The following is a 20,988-nucleotide window of genomic DNA, read 5'->3' on the forward strand; positions in this document are numbered from 1 at the left end:
TCAATGGCTGGCCTGAATGGGCTTTCTATGAGATCAGATGTCACGTTATTTAACTCACAGACAATCTGGATGGCTCTAGGTGATTATGTAAGCTAATTTAAAAACAGCAAAAAAAAAACCAAAGGGCTGCTTAAATGTATTCCACCACTTGAGACATGTTCTTAAATTTAAAAAAGTTTCACAATGAGAGAATTAACTCATCCTGCAGACTCACACTAATTCTTCTCTGGGGTGATCCTGATATTTCTTCAGGTAGAATTACATAATATTGTAGATGCTAGTTGCCTTAATACTGGTACTTAAACCTGTTGAGCACCAGGTACTGGGGTATTGGTCACAGCTTAAACTCAGTTTTCAAAACATTTTCTCGTTGAATTCTTTGAATAATAATAATAATAATAATAAATTATTATTATTATTATTATTATTTATACCCCTCCCATCTGGCTGGGTTCCAACAAAACATTAAAATACAGAAATCCATCAAACATTAAAAGCTTCCCTAAACAGGGTTGCCTGTTCTAAAGGTCTGGTAATTGTTGTTCTCTTTGACCTCTGGTGGGAGGGCGTTCCACAGGGTGGGTGCCACTACCGAGAAGGCCCTCTGCCTGATTCCCTGTAACTTGGCTTCTCGTAGTGAGGGAACCGCCAGAAGGCCCTCAGCACTGGACCTCGGTGTCCGGGTAGAACAATGGGGGTGGAGACGCTCCTTTAGGTATACTGGACCGAGGCCGTTTAGAGCTTTAAAGGTCAGCACCAACACTTTGAATTGTCCTCAGAAACTTACTGGGAGCCAATGTAGGTCTTTCAGGACCGGTGTTATGTGGTCTCGGCGGCCGCTCCCAGTCACCAGTCTAGCAGCCGCATTCTGGATTAATTGTAGTTTCCGGGTTACCTTCAAAGGTAGCCCAACATAGAGTGCATTGCAGTAGTCCAAGCGAGAGATAACTAGAGCATGCACCACTCTGGCGAGACAGTCCTCGGGCAGGTAGGGTCTCAGCCTGCGTACCAGATGAAGCTGATAAACAGCTGCCCTGGACACAGAATTGACCTTTGCCTCCATGGATGGCTGTGAGTCCAAAATGACTCCCAGGCTGCGCACCTGGTCCTTCAGGGGCACAGTTACCCCATTCAGGACCAGGGAGTCCTCCACACCTGCCCACCTCCTGTCCCCCACAAACAGTACTTCTGTCTTGTCAGGATTCAATCTCAATCTGTTAGCCGCCATCCAACCGCCTCCAGACACTCACACAGGACCTTCACCGCCTTCACTGGTTCTGATTTAAAAGAGAGGTAGAGCTGGGTATCATCCACATACTGATGACCGCATACTGACCGCACCCAGCCCAAACCCCCTGATGATCTCTCCCAGCGGCTGCATGTAGATGTTAAAAAGCATGGGGGAGAGGACAGAACCCTGAGGCACCCCACAAGTGAGAGCCCAGGGGTCTGAACACTCATCCCCCACCACCACTTTCTGAACATGGTCCAGGAGGAAGGGTGAAACCACTGTATGACAGTGCCCCCAGCTCCCAAGCCCTCTAGACGGTCCAGAAGGATGTCATGGTCGATGGCGTCAAAAGCCGCTGAGAGATCCAGCAGAACAAGGAAACAATAACATCAGAGCAAGCTTTATGGCGGCTACAGCTATGATCCTTCAGATCAGGCATGAAGAATCTGTGGTCCTTGAGGAGCTTGTGGACCACCCCAAAGCAAGCAATGGCCAATGGTAAGGGATAATGGGAGTTGTAATCTAGAAATGCCTGGTGGGCCATAGCTTCTCTGACCTTGCTATAGATGAAAGCTGCTAAATGTGGCACTTGTACAATCAGATGCTGAAATGGCAAGGGAGAGGGGATCTGTTCTAGTATAGGAGACATATGAAAAATCTGTCCATCAACCCCTCACTTACCTTACCTTCTCACTTAAGAGGAGGAATGCAAATCACTGCAGAGATTCGTACAATATTATGCCCAGTGTTGGAATATATTTCATCCTGAACTGCTTATACTTCCAAAAGAAGTTTACAGGATACTTAGTTTGATGTATCCTAATGCACAACCACAAGAAAGCAAATGCATTGAATCCTCTTTGGTATAATGTCTCAAGGAGCATTAGAGCAAATAGTTTCCTTCATCTCCCTAATTGAAAAGCACAGCCAATGCAGCCATGTATTAGAGACAAACGTCCGGTGTACAGGAATAGCACCCACAAACAACTTCGACCGTGCTGAACTATGGCTGAATCCCTAAATACCATACAGAAAATGTCCTTCAGCAAATAAAAGATTTAAAAAATCTGCAAGTTGCCGTGAAGAACAAATAACAGGGAGCAGCTGTGTTGCTGAATTCCGCCAAAACTGACCTCGTGTCACATGATGGAGCAGCAGCACTTTGCTGGATAATCTTTGGTATATACTTTATTCTCATTGCCAAAGATGTAGAAGGAATAGACTCTCTCTTTCCATTCATAGTCAACCTTTGTGAGTGGCACCAACTCAACTGTTTGTTTCTGGAAAAAAAGAGACATAGAATTTACTCAAATACCTGTTCCAAAGAAGAAACAGGACCGGCCCTACCATTAAACTCCCTCAGGTGGCAGTGGTGGTAGCAGCCCTGTGGCTGCTCCTTCTAAGCACCCCTGTACACCAGACATTCCCCTGTGTTGGAAGCCACAGCTTTGTATGCCACATGGCCTGTTCTCAGCCTCCTAAATTAGCTTGCTACTTCAAATGATGTGGAAGATGCCATCCCATTTCTGGTTTTGTAGTAAGATTCAGCTGCCAGTACAATTGGCTTCAACACATTGAATAGGGAGAATGTTCCATCTTCTCCTTTGCTTCAGGCAGCAAAATGTCTTTGCCAGACCTGAGCTCAACTCAGTTTCTATAGAAGAACTTTTATGCCCTTCCTTTCTGTCTTTAAAGAAGAGCTCCCACAAGGCACCAATGTGCTGACCCACAAATAGTTCCCCTTTGTTAGCTAAAGGAAGAAAATACTTGATCTCTCTTGTGCCAGGTAAGAGATTACTCATCTGGTTCACTTTAGCATCCTGTATCTCAAAATACATGTAGCCAAGAGTTGAGCATTCCACTCAGACACCAAAACCCATGGTGAACTATCTGATATTCAGCTCCTGTGTTCGATTCAGTTTGGAGGGTCATTATTTGTGTAACACTGTAATACCCATAGTTCCAGTATGCTGTGGAATAGTTACTGAATGACTCCATTGTTCATCCCCCAACTTGTGGTGATGAGTTAAAACTCATATGACTTCACATGAAATTACATTCACTGACAAGCCCATTGTGCAACAGTTCATGGCCGTGACAATTTTGATCTTATTGACACATGCATCACAAGGAAGGAATTTCAGAAAAGCATTATGTGAAAAACTATTTCCTTTTGTTTTGGAACATCTGCCTATTGGTTCTCACAGGTCCCTTCCCCCTTTTTGTTTTACAAAGGCAGAGGATTAAAAAAAACGAAAACACTTCCCTGTTTGCGGTCACCATACAATTCGCCAGCATACAACTTCCCTTTTAACTTTCCTAAAAAGTATTGGGCCCTGGTATAGCCAGCAAAAATATTGTTGAGAGGCTGCCTCTCTAAGAAGTTACCTCACATCTCTCCCTCAGAAGTTCAGTGAGGGTGTGTGACCTGGGAGAGGGCATTCTGTGTGACAGCTCCTAGGTTGTGGAATTCCCTCCTCACAGAGGTGTATCTCACACCTTCATTGCATAGCTTCTGATACATGCTGAATATGCTCCTCTTCACCCTGGCCTTTGACACGTGATACATGTGTTTTCAAGACCCACTCTATTCCTACGACTGTAATTTATTTTAACCATTTCTTATTCTGATTTTTAAATTGTTGTATCCCCTCCCTGGGACCTGCTGGTGAAGGGTGGGTAAGATATTTAATAAATAATAATGACATGGTAGAAGAAAAAGAATAAGATGGAGTTACATCAAGTTATTGACAAGAAACAAACCCTAATCCTTTATTACAGGTATCCATTGATTCCATTTTCCACCTACCTGCCTCAGGACTCTGTGCAATCCTTCTGAGATAAACTGCATATTGTGTTGCGCAATGAATGCTCGGGAATAGTCCTCAACTAGTGGCTCTGGGAAATCAACTATGGGAAATACCTAGAGAACAAAAAAATACACTGCTATTTTCACATTTGCAAAATATTGTTAAACTCCCGAGAGCAACCCAAAAGTGGTGGCGTTGTTGTTTTGGGACAGAGATGGGGAACCTCGGGTCCAGGGGTCAAAAGTCAGCCCTCAGGGCCTCCACGTCTGACCCATGGGGCTCTTCCCAGTGCCACACCCCTCACAGGCCCTGCTTTGCACCTTCCTTGAATTTTTATGATTGGCCCAAGTATGTCCTTGGGCTCTTCAATGCTCCTTGCTTGCCTGCATGAAATACAGTATAGAAGCAGGGTGGATTTAGGGCTGTGCTAGCAGTACACAGACACTGGGTGCTGAGCTGAGAGGGCACTATCTCAAAGCCCGAGTCACTTGGCTTTGGGAAGGTGGTGTTGGGCTCTGATAGGGTCCTAGAATCTTCCTGTCTCCTTCCCAGGAGCCTAGTTAGTGCTTTCCCAGCTTTGGGAAGGAGTTAGGAGGGCTCTAGGACCCAGCCAAACCCTCATGCTTCCTTCTCAAAGCCCAGTGACTTGTTTCCCTGCCTTTGGGAAGGCAGCCCGAGAATGGAGGGGGACAAATTTCGGTGTTGTACAGGGCTCCTTGATCACTGCAGATGGTGACAGCAGTCACGAAATTAAAAGACGCCTGCTTCTTGGGAGAAAAGCAATGACAAACCTAGACAGCATCTTAAAAAGCAGAGACATCACTTTGACGACAAAGGTCCGTATAGTTAAAGCTATGGTTTTCCCAGTAGTGATGTATGGAAGTGAGAGCTGGACCATAAAGAAGGCTGATCGCCGAAGAATTGATGCTTTTGAATTATGGTGCTGGAGGAGACTCTTGAGAGTCCCATGGACTGCTAGAAGATCAAACCTATCCATTCTTAAGGAAATCAGCCCTGAGTGCTCCCTGGAAGGACAGATCGTGAAGCTGAGGCTCCAATACTTTGGCCACCTCATGAGAAGAGAAGAATCCTTGGAAAAGACCCTGATGTTGGGAAAGATGGAGGGCACTAGGAGAAGGGGACGACAGAGGACGAGATGGTTGGACAGTGTTCTCGAAGCTACGAACATGAGTTTGACCAAACTGCGGGAGGCAGTGCAAGACAGGAGTGCCTGGCGTGCTATGGTCCATGGGGTCACGAAGAGTCGGACACGACTAAACGACTAAACAACAACAACAGGGCACCATCATACCCAAATCCACCACTGATAGAAGACAGGGTTTTTCTGCACCAAATACAATAAATGCAAATATAATTAAATTAAAAATATGAGTGGGAAATTTAACAGATGCTGTTTCTCCTGCCATTGTGAGCCAAGGAAAACGCACATTGAAAATTCCCTTTCAATATAGCACTCAAATTCACAGTCAGTTGTTCTTTCTGGCAGTATCCTGTGAATGCCTTCATCAATCTTTTTAGGCCCACTTTTGTTTGGGATAGGAGTACCATGTCATCTGCATACATGTATAGTAGAACTAAGATGGCCATGAACACCTCATTTGTTCTTTTAGAATGGCAATGGCACCCACATGAGAGGTGCCAGAATCCACCTGAGAGGTGTTGGAACTGAGTTCTGGCAAGTTTTGGCTGCAGGGGGGGGGGGGGCTGAGTATAGCAGGGGTCAGCAAACTTTTTCAGCCGTGGGCCGGTCTACCATCCCTCAGATCATGTTGTGGGCCAGACTATTTGGGGGGGGGGGTTAACAAATTCCTATGCCCCACAAATAACCCAGAGATGCATTTGAAATAAAAGCACACATTCTACTCATGTAAAAACACGCTGATTCCCGGACCATCTGCAGGCCAGATTTAGAAGCTGATTGGGCCGGATCCGGCCCCCGGGTGTTAGTTTGCCTACCTATGGTATAGGGCATATAAACACCAAAACCATCCTGAATACTCTTCCTTTGCACATGGGATAACAAAAAAATATTGACATAGGTAATTCCCATCAATATTTCCTATTAAAAACTACCTTATAGTTTTGATAAACAGACATTTAACTGCTTACCTGGAGCTTGTATTTAAGCTCTTATTTAAAGTGTTTCCTTACCTTGAATGACCTAACCTCCAAAAATTGTTTAGTATATGTATTATGTTTGGTATGGTAAAAAGATAAAGGCAAAGGACCCCTGGACGGTTAAGTCCAGTTAAAGGCGACTCCGGGGTTGCAGCACTCATCTCGCTTTCAGGCTGAGGGAGCTGGCGTTTGCCACAGACAGCTTTCTGGGTCATGTGGCCAGCATGACTAAACCGCTACTGGCACACGAAGGACCGTAACGAGTGCCAGAGCGCACAGAAACGCCATTTACCTTCTCGCCACAGCGGTACCTATTTATCTACTTGCACTGGCACGCTTTCAAACATTGCAGGGATTTAAACTGCCAACCTTCCGATCAGCAAGCCCAAGAAGCTCAGTAGGCCACAGCGCCACCCGCATCCCTATGTTTAGTATCACTATAGCACATCCATTATGTGGCTATGCACCTGCACTGCAACATTTAGAGAAGTGAAGGTTTTGAAGGAGGGCTGTGTTTTGGTTCACAGATTGTTTCAGAAAGTATGAATTAGGTAAGTTTAAATGTGAACTGAATGGAATTTGTCCCCCATCCCGAGTATATCCACACCCCACAAAAGAAAAACAGCACACATGTCCCCAGGCTATTTGATTGAATGTGGTTTACCAAGGAACCTTCATCACTAACAATTTCTTTCCCAGTCACTTCTTGCAAATGGTGAATTGGGAAGCCAGAATTCTTGTCTGCTACATGTTCTAAAACATTGTTCTTCCTGTTGAGAAAACAGAAATGAAGAAGACAAAGTTGCTTTCTTTTTCAGGCACACATTCAAGGACAAAGTAAGCTGGGCAAAGTGTAACAGTGCTGACCTCACAACATCCAGCACTGAAAAGACAAATTAATACTGCAAACCTTACCAAATTAAGCCTGACTGATTTCAGTGAAACTTAAGGTAAAGTTAAAGGTACCCCTGACCATTAGGTCCAGTCGTGGACGACTCTGGGGTTGTGGCGCTCATCTCATAGGCTGAGGGAACCGGTGTTTGTCCACAGACAGCTTCCAGGTCATGTGGCCAGCATGACTAAGCCGCTTCTGGCGAACCAGAGCAGCGCACCGAAACGCCATTTACCTACTTGCACTTTGACGTGCTTTCGAACTGCTAGGCAGGAGCTGGGACAGAACAACGGGAGCTCACCCTGTCACAGGGATTCGAACCGCCAACCTTCTGATCAGCAAGCCCTAGGCTCTGTGGTTTAGACCACAGTGCCACCCACATATAACTGCAATCTGAATGAAGGCTTCGCTTGTATCCTGATACCACAATTTCTCACATTGCTTTTGGATGACTCGGGAAATGTGTTTTGCTTAGCAAGGAATTTTGGCTCCAGTGATTTATGATGAGGTGAGATGAGAGTAGCATGGGGGAGAGAATGGTCTGTGTGTGACTTGGTTGCTCAGTCATTTGGAGGTCTAGCATTGCTATGAGAAAAAATCATGGACCACTAGAATAGCCTCGTATTTAACTATTTGTCTGGTCTCGAGACAAGAAATTAGATGCAAGTGAGCAGGGCCAATCAGAAGATGGTAACATGAGGGCCATTTTCCCTGGGCCTTAAACACAAAAAGAGCCTCAGATTTAGACCTCGCAAGACAAATGCCCTGCAAGACGAATTTTTCGCAAGACGAATGCGTCTTGCGATCTGATGGTGAGACGAATTCGTTTTGCGAAAAATTCATCTTGCAAATCACGGTTTCCCATAGGAATACAATGAAATTTAATTAATGCGTTCCTATGGGCAAAAAACGAAATTTCAATGCATTCCTATGGGAAACCGCGATTCGCAAGACGAATTTTTCGCAGAACAAATTGACTCGCGGAACGAATTAAATTTGTCTTGCGAGGCACCACTGTAGTTAATTTTTTGGTAGGGCTGCCTTACATCCAGAAATTCCCATACATCGGGGGGGGGGGAGCTCAACAATTTTGGCAACCCTGACCCTGTTTTTTAGCATTTGATGCACAACTTGTTTTTAAGAGCCTCAGACCATAATGTGGCACACTCAAAGCTCAGAGCTGCAAATATAAGCAAATATGAATTGTGATTTGGAAAAAGACAAAAAATATTAACTGATATAGATTTTGTGATATTTAAGAGCTTAATAAAATCAATTATAAAATTATTATTTTCCTTTTAGTTATTACATATATATTGCTTCTCATAGTACAAGATTTGACCACTGATAAACATGTCCCCTCAGCTCAGCTGTTTATTTGAACAAACCACAATTAAAAGCTAGTGTTTTTATTATGGTTTGGGGCAGGGTGGATTTGTTTTAAATCAAATCGATTTAAATCACTAGTCAATAAGACTTGGTTTAAGTCATTTCTTTTACAGAAAGTCTCATTCTTGCTGGTATAATCTTAATATTTACAACCAGATGAAGGTTTCGTTTTTGGAATAATAAATTTTCAGAGTAGTTTTTACAGTTATATCAAGAATTACTGATTTGGTTATACTATTAGAAATAGACAGATAACTATGAAATTATTGTGAAATTATTGGACAACTTTTCTGCTATAATAAACATTTCCTTAATAACAATTTAAACAATTTATTTAACTAAAGCAGTAACATTATAGCATATGTATCCATGTTTGTTAACTGATGTGGGGGTTTTTTAAAACAACAACAACAACAACAACAACAACAACAACTTAGACTGAGTTTTAGCACACATGAAAAACTTAAAACAAATCCTTATTTCCTGATGAATAGCCTTTGGGCTATAATGTAACTTAAATAGAAAAATATCTTTAGAAAGATTTTTCCTCCAAAAGCATTTTATTTAAAGAATCCAATTTAAATTTTAAAAAATTAAAAAAAATTAAAATCTGATTTTATTATTATTATTTTTAAAGAAAAACCATTGATTTTTATCCACCCTGCTTTGGGGCCCTGAAAGTGACCTGGGCCTCTCTGGAATTCTGACAGGGCCTGCAGATGAGTGATCTGAAGTAGGGATAGATTATCTGGACTCTCCAGCCCACTTGGTTTTAACACTGGCTGAGGATAAAGTGAAGCATCTTGCTCCATGGCCAACAAGGAAATATTGTGGGTCCTGCAGAAGACGGATGGAGCTCCCTGTTCCTCATCTACCAGCCCACTTTCCTTCCCTGCTGGTTGTAGAGGAAGACCAGTTGGGAAACCAAGTGGGCCGGTGAGCAAGCGATGGAGAGATCCATCCCTTCTATGCAAGCCCACTCGGCAATTTTAAAAAGCCTAGTAAGAGGCCAATAAAAACAAGCACAACAAAACAGTCTAGTAACTTTCTTGGATTTCATGTCCAGCAGTCTGCATGGTGAAAAAAGGAAAGAAGTGTCAATTGATGTTCTCTATTGATGTACACTGGGCATTCCTAGCATAATATAGCAAAAGCTGCAGAAATTACGGATGGGCCATGGCTCTGTGGTAGTGCAGCTGCCTTGCATGCAGAAGGCATCAGGGTCAATCTCTGGCATCTCAAGGAGAGACCTCTGTTTGAAACCCTGGAGAGCCACTGCCAGTCAATACAGACGAGACTGAACTAGATAGAGTAATTGCCAGATTCCATATAAAGCCACTGTCTAGATTCCTATTACTCAGTAATGATCTCAGCTAATACCATGCCAAGAGATCACTCGAAAATGTTCAAGGATTGTACCAAGAGCACACGGTCATGGAACTCTTCTTCCTTTGGCTTTTCAGCTTACCAAGTTATCGTAAGTTCGGTATGAAATAGCAAGACACCGCTCCCATTGCAACGGTAACACTTCAGCCAGCCATTGCCACGGCAATTGAAGCAACTGTGGAAGAGGAAGGTGGGAAGGTGGGAAAACAGACGCGGGGGAAAAATGTGAAATGTGCACATTCTTAACATTTAGAAGCAATATAATTCTTTACTCTGCACGTGGCTAGATTTTTCTAAGTTGAATAGTTTTTAACAATTTCATTGTTACTATGGACCAACGCAAAGATTTTCAGTATGGTTTTCTGGCTTCAGTGCCGCTGCTGTAAAATGGGCATGTTGATATTACAGATGATCACAGGGGAGGTGAATGAGGAAGAGAGTGCCGAGAACACTGTATGCCCCCCCCAAAAAAATCAGAACTGATGACAAATTTCCCTTGCTGAAACATCCGGGGGTGGGGGTGGGGGTGAGGGTGAGCCAACTCAATAATCTCCTGCCATGCAACTTACTACAAGTCGTGTAACTTACCACTTATTCACTTACCGATTCTTTCCTGAACCTGCGCACCATGAGCAGATATTGCTGTCCTCCTGTGAACTCTGCCCAGTCCCACCACAAGCCGAACACTTTTTCTACATTAAAGGGCAAAATAATAATAATCAGGCATGCTTGTGTGTATATCTTTGAAACTTGCTCTTTCCATTTGGAGAGTTGAGTGCACATTTGCTATGTTAAGTAGGTTGTGATTTTACCTACAAACAGAATCCAACAAGTGTGCCTGCAACCAAATGTTGCAGTGTATCCTCCAGTGAGTGCTCCTGTTCAGGGTTCCACTATCTCTAAGCTGGGCATGTTGCATAAGAAGAGCAGGCCAGTGGTCCATCTAATTCAGCATCCTGTTCTCAGAGTGGAAAACCAGATGCCTTTGGGAAGCCCAAAGCAGGACGTGAGCACAGAAAACTCTCCTTTCCCATGGTTTCCAGCAAACACATTATTCATATAATTTAAATAAAAAACAGTTCTTTTAAGTTTTGAATCGGAAGTAAATATTAATTGCAAAAAAACCCCAGAAATTTCAGAAAAGAATGTTTCCATCATACAATACCTTGCCAGTTCCTTTACAAGGCTGACACATAGTTTCACCACGTCCTTTGCAGTTTGGACAGTTCTGAAATCAAAACAAGGAATGAAGCATAACTGAACTGTTTGAAAATGATTTGGGAAACTTAGTCATTCATTCATTGAAGCTGCCCTTCATAATATGATCTCAGGGTCGTTCACAGAATAAAACACAGGATAAAATCATAAGTAAAACAAAACAGCAAAATAAAACGTCTGCAATGCAGAAGTGTGGGAAAAGCAAACAGGGAGGAGTCATCTCCCTCTATAACCATATATATATATTCTACTATCTATGAAAAAGTCTATGTTTGAATCAACCCAAAATCTTTTCTCTTTTTATGATTGTTGTTGTTTAGTCATTCAGTCATGTCCGACTCTTCATGACCCCATGGACCAGAGCACGCCAGGCACTCCTGTCTTCCACTGCCTCCCACAATTTGGTCAAACTCATTTTAGTAGCTTCGAGAACACTGTCCAACCATCTCGTCCTCTGTCGTCCCCTTCTCCTAGTGCCCTCCATCTTTCCCAACATCAGGGTCTTTTCCAGGGAGTCTTCTCTTCTCATGAGGTGGCCAAAGTATTGGAGCCTCAGCTTCAGGATCTGTCCTTCCAGTGAGCACTCAGGGCTGATTTCCTTCAGGATGGAGAGGTTTGATCTTCTTGCAGTCCATGAGACTCTTTTTATGATAGAAATCCCTAAACTACAGTCAACTTGTTCAATGTTATGATATCATTTTAGCAAGACATTCTATAGGTGACTTTCTTTAAAGGGGGGGGGGACAAATCCTTCCCCCAAAGCAGGTTGCAGTAGTCTGTTTTCACTTAAAATTGGCACTTCTGGTTCTTGATATCAACCTTTGGTTTCCACTTTCCACATTAAAAGAAATGACATGGACCACCAATGCTATAATAAAAGCAATTGTTAGGAGCAATGAGAGTGGCAGGACATGGTTCAGATTGAATCAAGTGCTCAAAGATTTCCAGTTTCCTCAGCATGGAGAAACTGGTGTCATTCACATAATGTTATTAAGCACTCACTTACTTTCCATTGAAATTAAATGGTAGATTTGCACTTCAGCACCAACTTAAGATACTGTACATTGATTTCAGTTGGACTTACAGCCCACATAGAGGATTTACCCAGAATATTGGATTTTAGCATGGAGAGACCACCTAGTTTTTTGTTTTTGTTTTTTTGCACCCGCTTTAAAAGAAACCACACACCCTGTGTAAAAAAAAATATCCATGCTTTGTTCTTCAGGGTGGATACAAATCAGTTTTTCATGGCAACTTGCCCGTTTGAAATGAAATAAACACACCAGACTATATAAACCGAAGGGGAAAAAATACTCCCTGCCAAATACCCATACGTTAAAAAACCCCCACAAAAAATACTTTCTCCACTAATATATTATCTTGCAGTAAAAACAATGCTCTCTGCCAAGAACATAAACTGCAGGAAGAAGCAATTAATACCAGGCTGGGGGACACTGTTTGTTTCAGAGTATTTAAAGTAACTAGTTTCAGAAGGGGTGCAACATGTGCTAAGTTAAGCCAAAAACACTTTGAATTTCAATAGGAGCAACAGCAACACATTGCTTCAAGATGGGATGGTGCCCTAGAGCCGGCATCCCCAACCTTTGGCCCTCCAGATGTTTTGGACTACAATTCCCATCATCCCTGACCACTGGTCCTGTTAGCTAGGGATCATGGGAGCTGTAGGCCAAAACAACTGGAGGGCCGCAGTTTGGGGATGCCTGCCCTACAGGATGCTCTTTCCTTCACATGCTGCTTAACCAAGGATAGGAACTACTCCATTCACCAAAGTGTCGTTTTGTAGAATAACCATTACCAGGACTCACTTAGATCCAAACAAACATTTGCAAACCTACTTCTCAATTCTATTCTATTTTACTTTTTTATGATATATTTTCTATGGTGCTGCTGTAATTTCAGTAAGTTCTGACCCAGTAGTGGGCTCTGACCCATCAGTTCAAGGTGAATAGACCAGGAAACCTGAGTTCAGTTCAACCACTGATTACATACACGGCTTTAGTCTTGAAGAACCAGCAAGGCAGAAAGCAGAGCCCATGAGGCAGGGTGAGGCGGCCACCTCAGGCGTCACCCCGCAAGGGGAAACCTCCCCTGTTCCACTGCTCAGCTTCGCTGCTGGTTTCCCCAGCCTCTAGGGGCAGAGAGAAGTGGTAAAGCTCTGTGGAACACCTCCCCTCCTGTCTCCTGAAGGGAGGAGCTGATGGGAAGCACCAGTGCTTGGGTGGGAGTCGGGATCTGAAAAGGATGCCCCCTGCCCAGCAGGGGAGACACTACAAGCACTCAGGGAGAATTTGCACCCTCACATCGCAGAGGCGACAGCAGGACTTTTCACCTCTGGTGCAGAAACGCCTCAGGTCTCCCCTGGTGGAATATGTCAACAAGGCCGTAATACCATGTCTTCTCCATCTTGTTCTATCTGCTGCCTGCCTTTTAGGGAGGCTCACAGAAATAAGCCCTATTGAACACAGTGGGTCTTACTTCGGAGGAAACATGCACAGGGTTGCATTGTTAAACCCTTGTTGAACTCCTGTGTAGAGCAGCCAATGGCTTGTTGTTTTCTTACCTCTACTGAGTACGAATGGGGCACTGGAATATGCATTTCACAGTCCGTATACAAAGGAGGTTCATCCACTGTTATATCCCATGGGGCAGGTGGTGTTCCAACAGCAAAGGAGTCTACAAATCCACCTGGAAGAACAGAAGCCACCATAAAATTAGTAAGAATGATGTACCCCACCTTCAATGGCAAAATGACATGTCTCAAAGTGGGTAGATATTCTGGGATTCTTCAACCAGAACAGCAGCTTCCCCTGAATCATCGGTGCTGGCTAAAAGTTTTTCAGCAGAACAATACAGTAGGACAAGTAAATATTATGGTTTTCTCCCTTGAGGGGGCCCTAGAGCAGGAGAAACCAACATGGTGCCCTCCAGATGTTGATGAACTACAATGCCAATCATCCTTGACCACTGTCAAAGCTTGCTGGGGCCAATGGATGTCATAGCTGAACAACACCTTTAAACCCATTTTTCATGTATACTAGCGTCTCCCAACCTTGTACCCTCCAGATCTTGTTGGACTCCAGTTCCTATCAACCCCAGCTAGCACAGCCGATGGTGAGGGATGATGGAAGTTGGAATCCAAAATATCTGGAGGGCAACAAAGAGGGGAAGGCTGATCTATACAGATACCATAATGGTATACAGAGGCATAAAACAAAACAAGACAGTACAATAAAACAAATACAATATAAACATATTCTGGCAAAAGCAATAGCAGAGCAGGCTAATAACCACCAGTGCAAAACATTAAAAAGCATAGGTTTTAATCTGGCACCTGAAGGATTGCAATATCGACACCAGTGGTACTCCTATGGGGAGGGTGGTACTACCACAAAAAGGCACTCTCTCTCATTGCCACATAACAAACTTCCACTGAGGAACTTCCTTCTCTGAAGAAATTAAGGCAGAGGAATTTAGCGAAGGGACTGAGTTGCCTTCAGGTATTTGAGTCAACAGCTCCAAATAAGAGAGCTATATTAAAGGTAACCCAAAAGTCCCTATTCTCTTGTCCCAATACGATTTTTTTAAAATGCTCTTTTTATTATGCATTTGATGTTTAGTGTTGACTGCTTTCACACTTGATTGGTTTTATCAGCTTTTTATAAAAAAAAATACAGTTGTTGGTCTTTATATCATATCCTTACTATCATTGTTGTAACAACACGCTGCCTATGTGTAGAAAAGCAGGATTTAAATTAAAATGATAAACAAATAATTAAATAAATATTTTGAGAAGTGTGGGAGGCCTTTGGACTGCACAGTCAGGTACGGTTTCCTTCTCTGACTTTAGAGAGCAGAGAATGGCTGAATCGGAAGGCCCGTTCTGTGGGAAACCTATGAAGAGTTCAAGAATCACCATGGGAACTAAGGAGCCTGTACTTTTCAGTCTCCTCTGAATAGCGTGAGATAGTACAATGTTAATTATTCTTCCGCTGCATTAAATAATTTGCTCCCCTCCAAAGAGGAATATGACAGGAAGGATGTCTAAATCTCTCACACCCTGAGCTCAAAGTAAGCTAATTTCATTCTAACTAGCTGTATATATGAGGAAATATGACTCCTGTCAGCAGCTGCCCACCACCTCACAACTGTTGCTGGAAATAGAAAGAAAAGAGGAACCTGCTTTCTAAATTGGGACATGTGTAGTAATTATATTAGTTTTACTTAATTGCAGACCTCCCTCTAGGAGCTCAGGACCAAAATATAAAACAACCTTCAAATTTGGACAAAAGAAATAACAATGGGCCCAAGTTCACCCAGTTCACCTACATTGCTGAGGAGAATTTGAGCACAGGTCTTTCCAGAAACTTCGATATGCTAATCACGATGCCCCTCTTTATTTGGAAGCTGGAAAGGTACACAGTAGCAAACTATCAGAGAAGGAAGCTTAATTTGGAAACTGGAAAAGTATGAGGTGCCAGTCTCTCTGAGAGAAGAGAACTCGATCTGGCCCTGTTTGGTAGCTGGAAAGATATGAGGTGGCAATCGCTCTGAGGGGAGAAAGCTTGGCCTGGATATCCTCTCTTTCATGTGCTACTCACCATCATAAAGCTCACTGGCCACGTGGGTGTCTCTCATTTCAGTGAAAGTCTCCAGACGATACTGAGGACAGGAGGGGGGAAAAAACCTATCAAAATTATAATGTAAGGGTATGTGGAAGTGGACTTGAAATGGTTATTTTTAAGAAACAAAACCTGCAAATGAGAAGTGCCGCATGGAGAGGTGGCTTCTCAATTGATCTTAGCCAGAGTTCAACAGGGTGCAGCTCTGTTTTTCATATATTTAAAGACTCAGCCTTAGAGTACGTGAAGAGATCAGACCATCTTCTGAGTTTGTGCAAATACTTTCCTTCGCCGTTAAATAACTACAACCACCCCTCACACATCTGGAATTAAGAGCAGCGGTGTAAATTATTGAGCTTTGCCTTGCCAACCCACAGCTCATCCTTTAACCACAACCATTTTGTATGAGAAGTAATTTGAAAAAGAAAAGGGAAAAAATGTTTATAGAAGCAGAATACTAATTCTGCATCGGATTCCCAGAAAACAATACTGGTAGTATGGAGAGCCTCAAATTCCTGAGTTTTCTCCAGTCTAGCACACTTCAGCTTCAAACTCTCACCTCTTCTTTTTGAATTCAAATAGCAACAAGTGTTTCTCTTCATTAGCTGAAGGGTGTCACCTTCTCAAGGCAGCATGGAGAGATTTCCAACCATGCATGAACATTAATGTTCTTTTGTTAAATTCTCTCACCACCCATTCAGTTATCTGGTTGAAAGCCCACACGCAGCAGTTCACACAGCTAAACTCGTGAGAATTTTATATTTTGGCAAAAGGGGGAAAGGTCTATAGATGGTGCTTGCCCTGCACAGTGGTACCTCAGTTTATGAACACAATTGGTTCTGGAAGTCTGTTCATAAACTGAAGCATTCATAAACTGAAGTGAACTTTCCCATTGAAAGTAATGGAAAGTGAATTAATCCGTTCCAGATGGGTCCGCGGCGTTCGTAAACCGAAAATTCGTAAACCGACATGTTCGTAAACCGAGGTTCCACTGTACTTAAATTGCACAAGTGCTCACAGCCAGAATCTATTTTCAGCACTGAGCCTAAGCCCCAGACTTTGTGAAATAACACCTCTAAGCATGCAAAGACTGAAAGAGGCCTATTGTCCACCTATTCCTAGCCCAAGCTGTCTACTTGCAGCTAGGAATGGATGAAGCTATCTATTTCTGGTACCTATCACCTTTTATCCATGATCCTCTTCTATTCCACTTCTGCATTAATTAATTAATTTATTATTATTAACATTATTATTATTAAGAATTTCCCCCAAATATGAATTTTTTTTCTCGGTATATATAGATATATTTAAATGCATACTGCATTTCAAAATAATTACCTCTTCAAAAAAAACTATGCATTTAAATAATATATTTTGATACATTTAATGCTGCAATCTTATACATCGTGACTTGCAAGTGTCTTGCAGAAGTCAGTGGGAGTTAATTCTGTATACATGCATACTAAGCTGGCAAGAATTGTGCTACAACATTTGAAGAATAGATAAGAGAAATTCCATTCCACACAAAAGGTGCAATCAGATCATATTCTATAGGGATTTGCAAATATTGAATTCTACCTGCTACTTGATTTTTTTTTTTTTTTTACTGGAGATGCCAGGGATTAATCTTGGGACCTTTTGCTGCTAAACTGTTGTCCCTCTCCAGTCCCTCCCTAGAGATAGAAATAAATGTGATCTTCTTCGGTTCTCATTTTAACACAACCTACCCAACTTCTGCACTCCCAGAAACGAAAATGGAACTATTCTTTGAAATTCTCCAACTTTTGCAATGCAGTTCTCCAACACAAAAAATGTGTACAAAAAATACATACGCTGCAAGAAAGTGTGCATTCAAATATATATATATATATATATATATGTGTGTGTGTGTGTGTGTGTGTGTGTGTGTGTGTGTGTGTGTGTGAAAATAACCTACATTTAAAAAGCATTGTTTTAGGCAAAATGGCTTACAGAAATAGGTATAATTAGGTGAAATGCTGGTGGATTTCCATGAGGGAATTCTTTTAAAAATAAATAAACTGCAAACAAATATGGGAACGCGGCAAACTGAATTTAAGTTTGGAAAAATGAGAAACGGACAGAAATAAAAACTGACAGAATTCATCCATGCCAAGTCCCATCTCAAACTGGCATGCCAAACTTGGGTCCCTACACCAGAAAGCAAACCATTAATATACTGTGCAACTGTAGCTTGTACCCACAGAATTAAGGAGAAGGGATTTCAAAAAACGTGCCTTGGCTCTCCTGAGTTGCCACTCTGACACCTCTCTAGATTTAGATACTACTTACATCAGGCTTCCCCAAACTAAGGCCCGGGGGCCGGATGCGGCCTGCGACACTCTTTTATGCGGCCCCCGACACCCCCTGCCGCCCACTGCTTCCGCCTGCTCTTAACAGCACGGCTTCCCACTTCTGGGTCGCCGGAACATCGGAAATAGCTTGTGCGCATGTACAAGCATCATTTCTGGCATGCTTCTGGGTTGGAGGAGGCCCATGTGCATGCACACAAGCTATTTCTGGTGTTCCGGTGACCCAGAAGTGCACTGGAAATCGCATGTGCACACGCGTATGGGTGCACGCTCCCGCGTGCTCCGGCCCATAGTGCAATTGGTGCTGGCGGCACCGGCCCTCGGCAACGTAAGTTTGAGGACCCCTGACTTACATCTTCGTTCTCAGAATTAGGTACAATTTCAACACAGTCAAAAGTGTGGCTCTGTTTTTTTATTTTTATTTTTAAGTAATAACCACATCTTTTGAAAATAACTCTCGCACCACCACAGACTCTTATATGCGTACTCTGGCATTTTCACAATGAAGAGTAAAGGTTTTTAAGATTGCATAAGAACATAAGAAGAGACCTGCCAGATTAGGCTAACGCCCCACCTAGTCTTGTTCTGATAATGGTGAGCCAGGTGCCTATAGGAAGCCCCCAAACAGGACCTGAGTGCAACAGCTCTCTTCTCCCCACTTGTTCCAAGGAACTGGCGTTCAGAGACAAACTGCCTCCAACAGGTAGCTAGGACCCAGTCATTGCATAGACTTCTCATGCCAGCAAATCCCTCTTTAAGAATTAACTATTGGTTCCCAACTGAAAAGATACCTGGTTTTCCCCAAGAACATTTCCTATGCCTAGTTACAGGTAGGTAGCCATGTTGGTCTGAGTCGAAACATAATAAAAAAATTCCTTCAGTAGCACCTTAAAGACCAACTAAGTTTTTATTTTGGTATGAGCTTTCGTGTGCATGCACACTTCTTCAGATACCTGTATCTGATGAAGTGTGCATGCACACCAATTTCATACCAAAATAAAAACTTAGTTGGTCTTTAAGGTGCTACTGAAGGAATTTTTTTTTATTTCCTATACCTGACAGTTATGGGGCATACTGAAAACACAAGGAAATGCAAAGTGGTGTGATGTTGGGGAACCTGATCGTTCAGTTATCTTGACCTGAGTGGCTCCTAGGGAAAAAGCCTGAGAGCAGCTGAGCTAAACCTCTGGCTCAAAGCTCACGAAGCCTGATTTTCAGGAACTGTCACTTTGCTTTATACTATTATGGTACATACTCTGTATATGTTGAGAGGAGTGAGATTCTGGACTTTCATTTGCTTTGCAGGGGCAGTGCTATAGCAACGCTTACTGGCTGCGTACTGTAGGAAGGCTTCTTTAACATCTTGCTCAGAAGCAAAGAGGACACTGGGAAAGGAAATCAAGACATGTTTCAGTTTGTAGTACTTGCTAGATAACTTTATACCCTTGGAATTTATAGCCTTAAAAACGTTGTGTGTTAACAAAATTGGGACAACTTTGAGGGCTGCTTTGGATACTTAGGATGTGTATTTTGGGGCCCACCTTATTTCTGCAATTGTAAGCTGTGTTTATAATATTGTGTTTTAATATTGTGAACCCACCCTCAGACCTTAGGGTGAAGGGGAGGTAAAAATAATAGCAACATCAAGGTGGTAACACACAGTCAACCCTTTTCAATAGTGATTGCTGTGAGGCCATTGGTCTATCTAGCTCTGTATTGTCCCTCTTGGGCTTGCCGATCAGAAGGTTGGCAGTTCGAATCCCCGTGATGGGGTGAGCTTCCATTGCTCTGTCCCAGCTCCTGCCAACCTAGCAGTTCAAAAGCACACCAGTGCAAATAGATAAATAGGTACTGCTGTAGCGGGAAGGTAAACAGCGTCTCTGTGTGCTCTGGCTTCCATCACAGTGTCCTGTTGTGCCAGAAGCAGTTTAGTCATGCTGGCCACATGACCCAGAAAGCTGTCTGTGGACAAACACTGGATCCCTCGGCCTGAAAGCGAGATAAGCGCCGCAACCCCATAGTTGCCTTTGACTGGACTTAACTGTCCAGGGGTCCTTTACACCAGAGGTGCCTTTCAGGTGTTGTTAAACTACAACTCCCATCAGCACCAATCAGTATGGGCTAATGGACAGAGTTGTAGTCCGACAAAATCTAGAAGCACCTTATTGGCTATTTCTGGTCTACACTGGTTGGCTGAAGTTCTCCAGGTCTTTTCCAGTCAAGAGTCCACCTGATAGTTTTAACAATCACTAGTAACTTTATCTTCTTGGTACAATAAAAAATAACACCCAGAAACAATGATTAAATAAATGTCTTACTTTCCCTCCCTTAGATATGGAGGCAGCCCCTCATATTCTTCACAGGACATCTGAGCAGGTATATCAGAATTGGACCTGTTTTCTGCAATGAAATAAAAAAGATATATTTGTCATGTCTGTCCTTTCCAATTAATTTGTTTCCTAGGTGCAACTTGAGGTGCTGGTTATTACCTTAAACGTTTGAAGCAGCTTGGGCCAAACTACTTCAAAGACTGTATTATTTTTTCATGAGAATTTCCCTGTCCAGTAAGATCAGTGCCTGCCAGGGCCGGCTCTAGGTAGACCCCCGGTGGCGCGGTGTGCCAGGGCGCCGGGCCAGTAGGCCGGGCGCCGCATGGCAAAGCTGTGCAGAAACCATGCTGCACCCTGCGAGGGCGGGGGCGCCAGAGCGATCTCCGCCCCTTAGCACCAGGGTGCGCGACCTGCTCGAGACTGCCCTGGTGCCTGCTCCCCAGCCTGGCATGTGCCATTGCTTTCCAAGACACAGTTGGTGGGAGTGCTTTTTCCCTGGTGGCTTCCAATAAAGCAACTTCAGGAGTAGGGTGGTGTTAAGGAGATAATGACTAAAGATGGACCACAGAACACTGGAGCAGACAGTGCCCTGAGAGGATGTCACCATCCCCTTTGTCTTCTGT

At 43.1% G+C, this 20,988-nt stretch overlaps 1 protein-coding gene across 5 annotated transcripts in view; it reads right to left on the bottom strand.

Annotated features, from left to right (window-relative positions):
* Positions 1-456: 456 nt before the first annotated feature.
* The window catches only part of LOC118080798 (protein SSUH2 homolog), a 28,659-nt gene continuing 8,127 nt past the window's right edge, over positions 457-20,988 (bottom strand). For all 5 annotated transcript variants that reach the window (XM_060271372.1, XM_035106583.2, XM_060271370.1 and 2 more), the window contains 10 exons: positions 20,354-20,435; positions 19,291-19,420; positions 15,685-15,745; positions 13,647-13,771; positions 11,013-11,075; positions 10,451-10,539; positions 9,930-10,022; positions 6,845-6,950; positions 4,041-4,154; positions 457-2,511 (listed from right to left, as the gene is read on the bottom strand). In XM_060271372.1, coding sequence (XP_060127355.1) covers positions 2,371-2,511; positions 4,041-4,154; positions 6,845-6,950; positions 9,930-10,022; positions 10,451-10,539; positions 11,013-11,075; positions 13,647-13,771; positions 15,685-15,745; positions 19,291-19,420; positions 20,354-20,435 — 1,004 coding nt within the window. In that variant the 3' untranslated portion in view covers positions 457-2,370. The remainder of the gene's footprint in view (positions 2,512-4,040; positions 4,155-6,844; positions 6,951-9,929; positions 10,023-10,450; positions 10,540-11,012; positions 11,076-13,646; positions 13,772-15,684; positions 15,746-19,290; positions 19,421-20,353; positions 20,436-20,988) is intronic.

The sequence above is a fragment of the Zootoca vivipara genome, chromosome 2 (genome assembly GCF_963506605.1).
Source record: "Zootoca vivipara chromosome 2, rZooViv1.1, whole genome shotgun sequence".
NCBI lineage: Eukaryota > Metazoa > Chordata > Lepidosauria > Squamata > Lacertidae > Zootoca > Zootoca vivipara.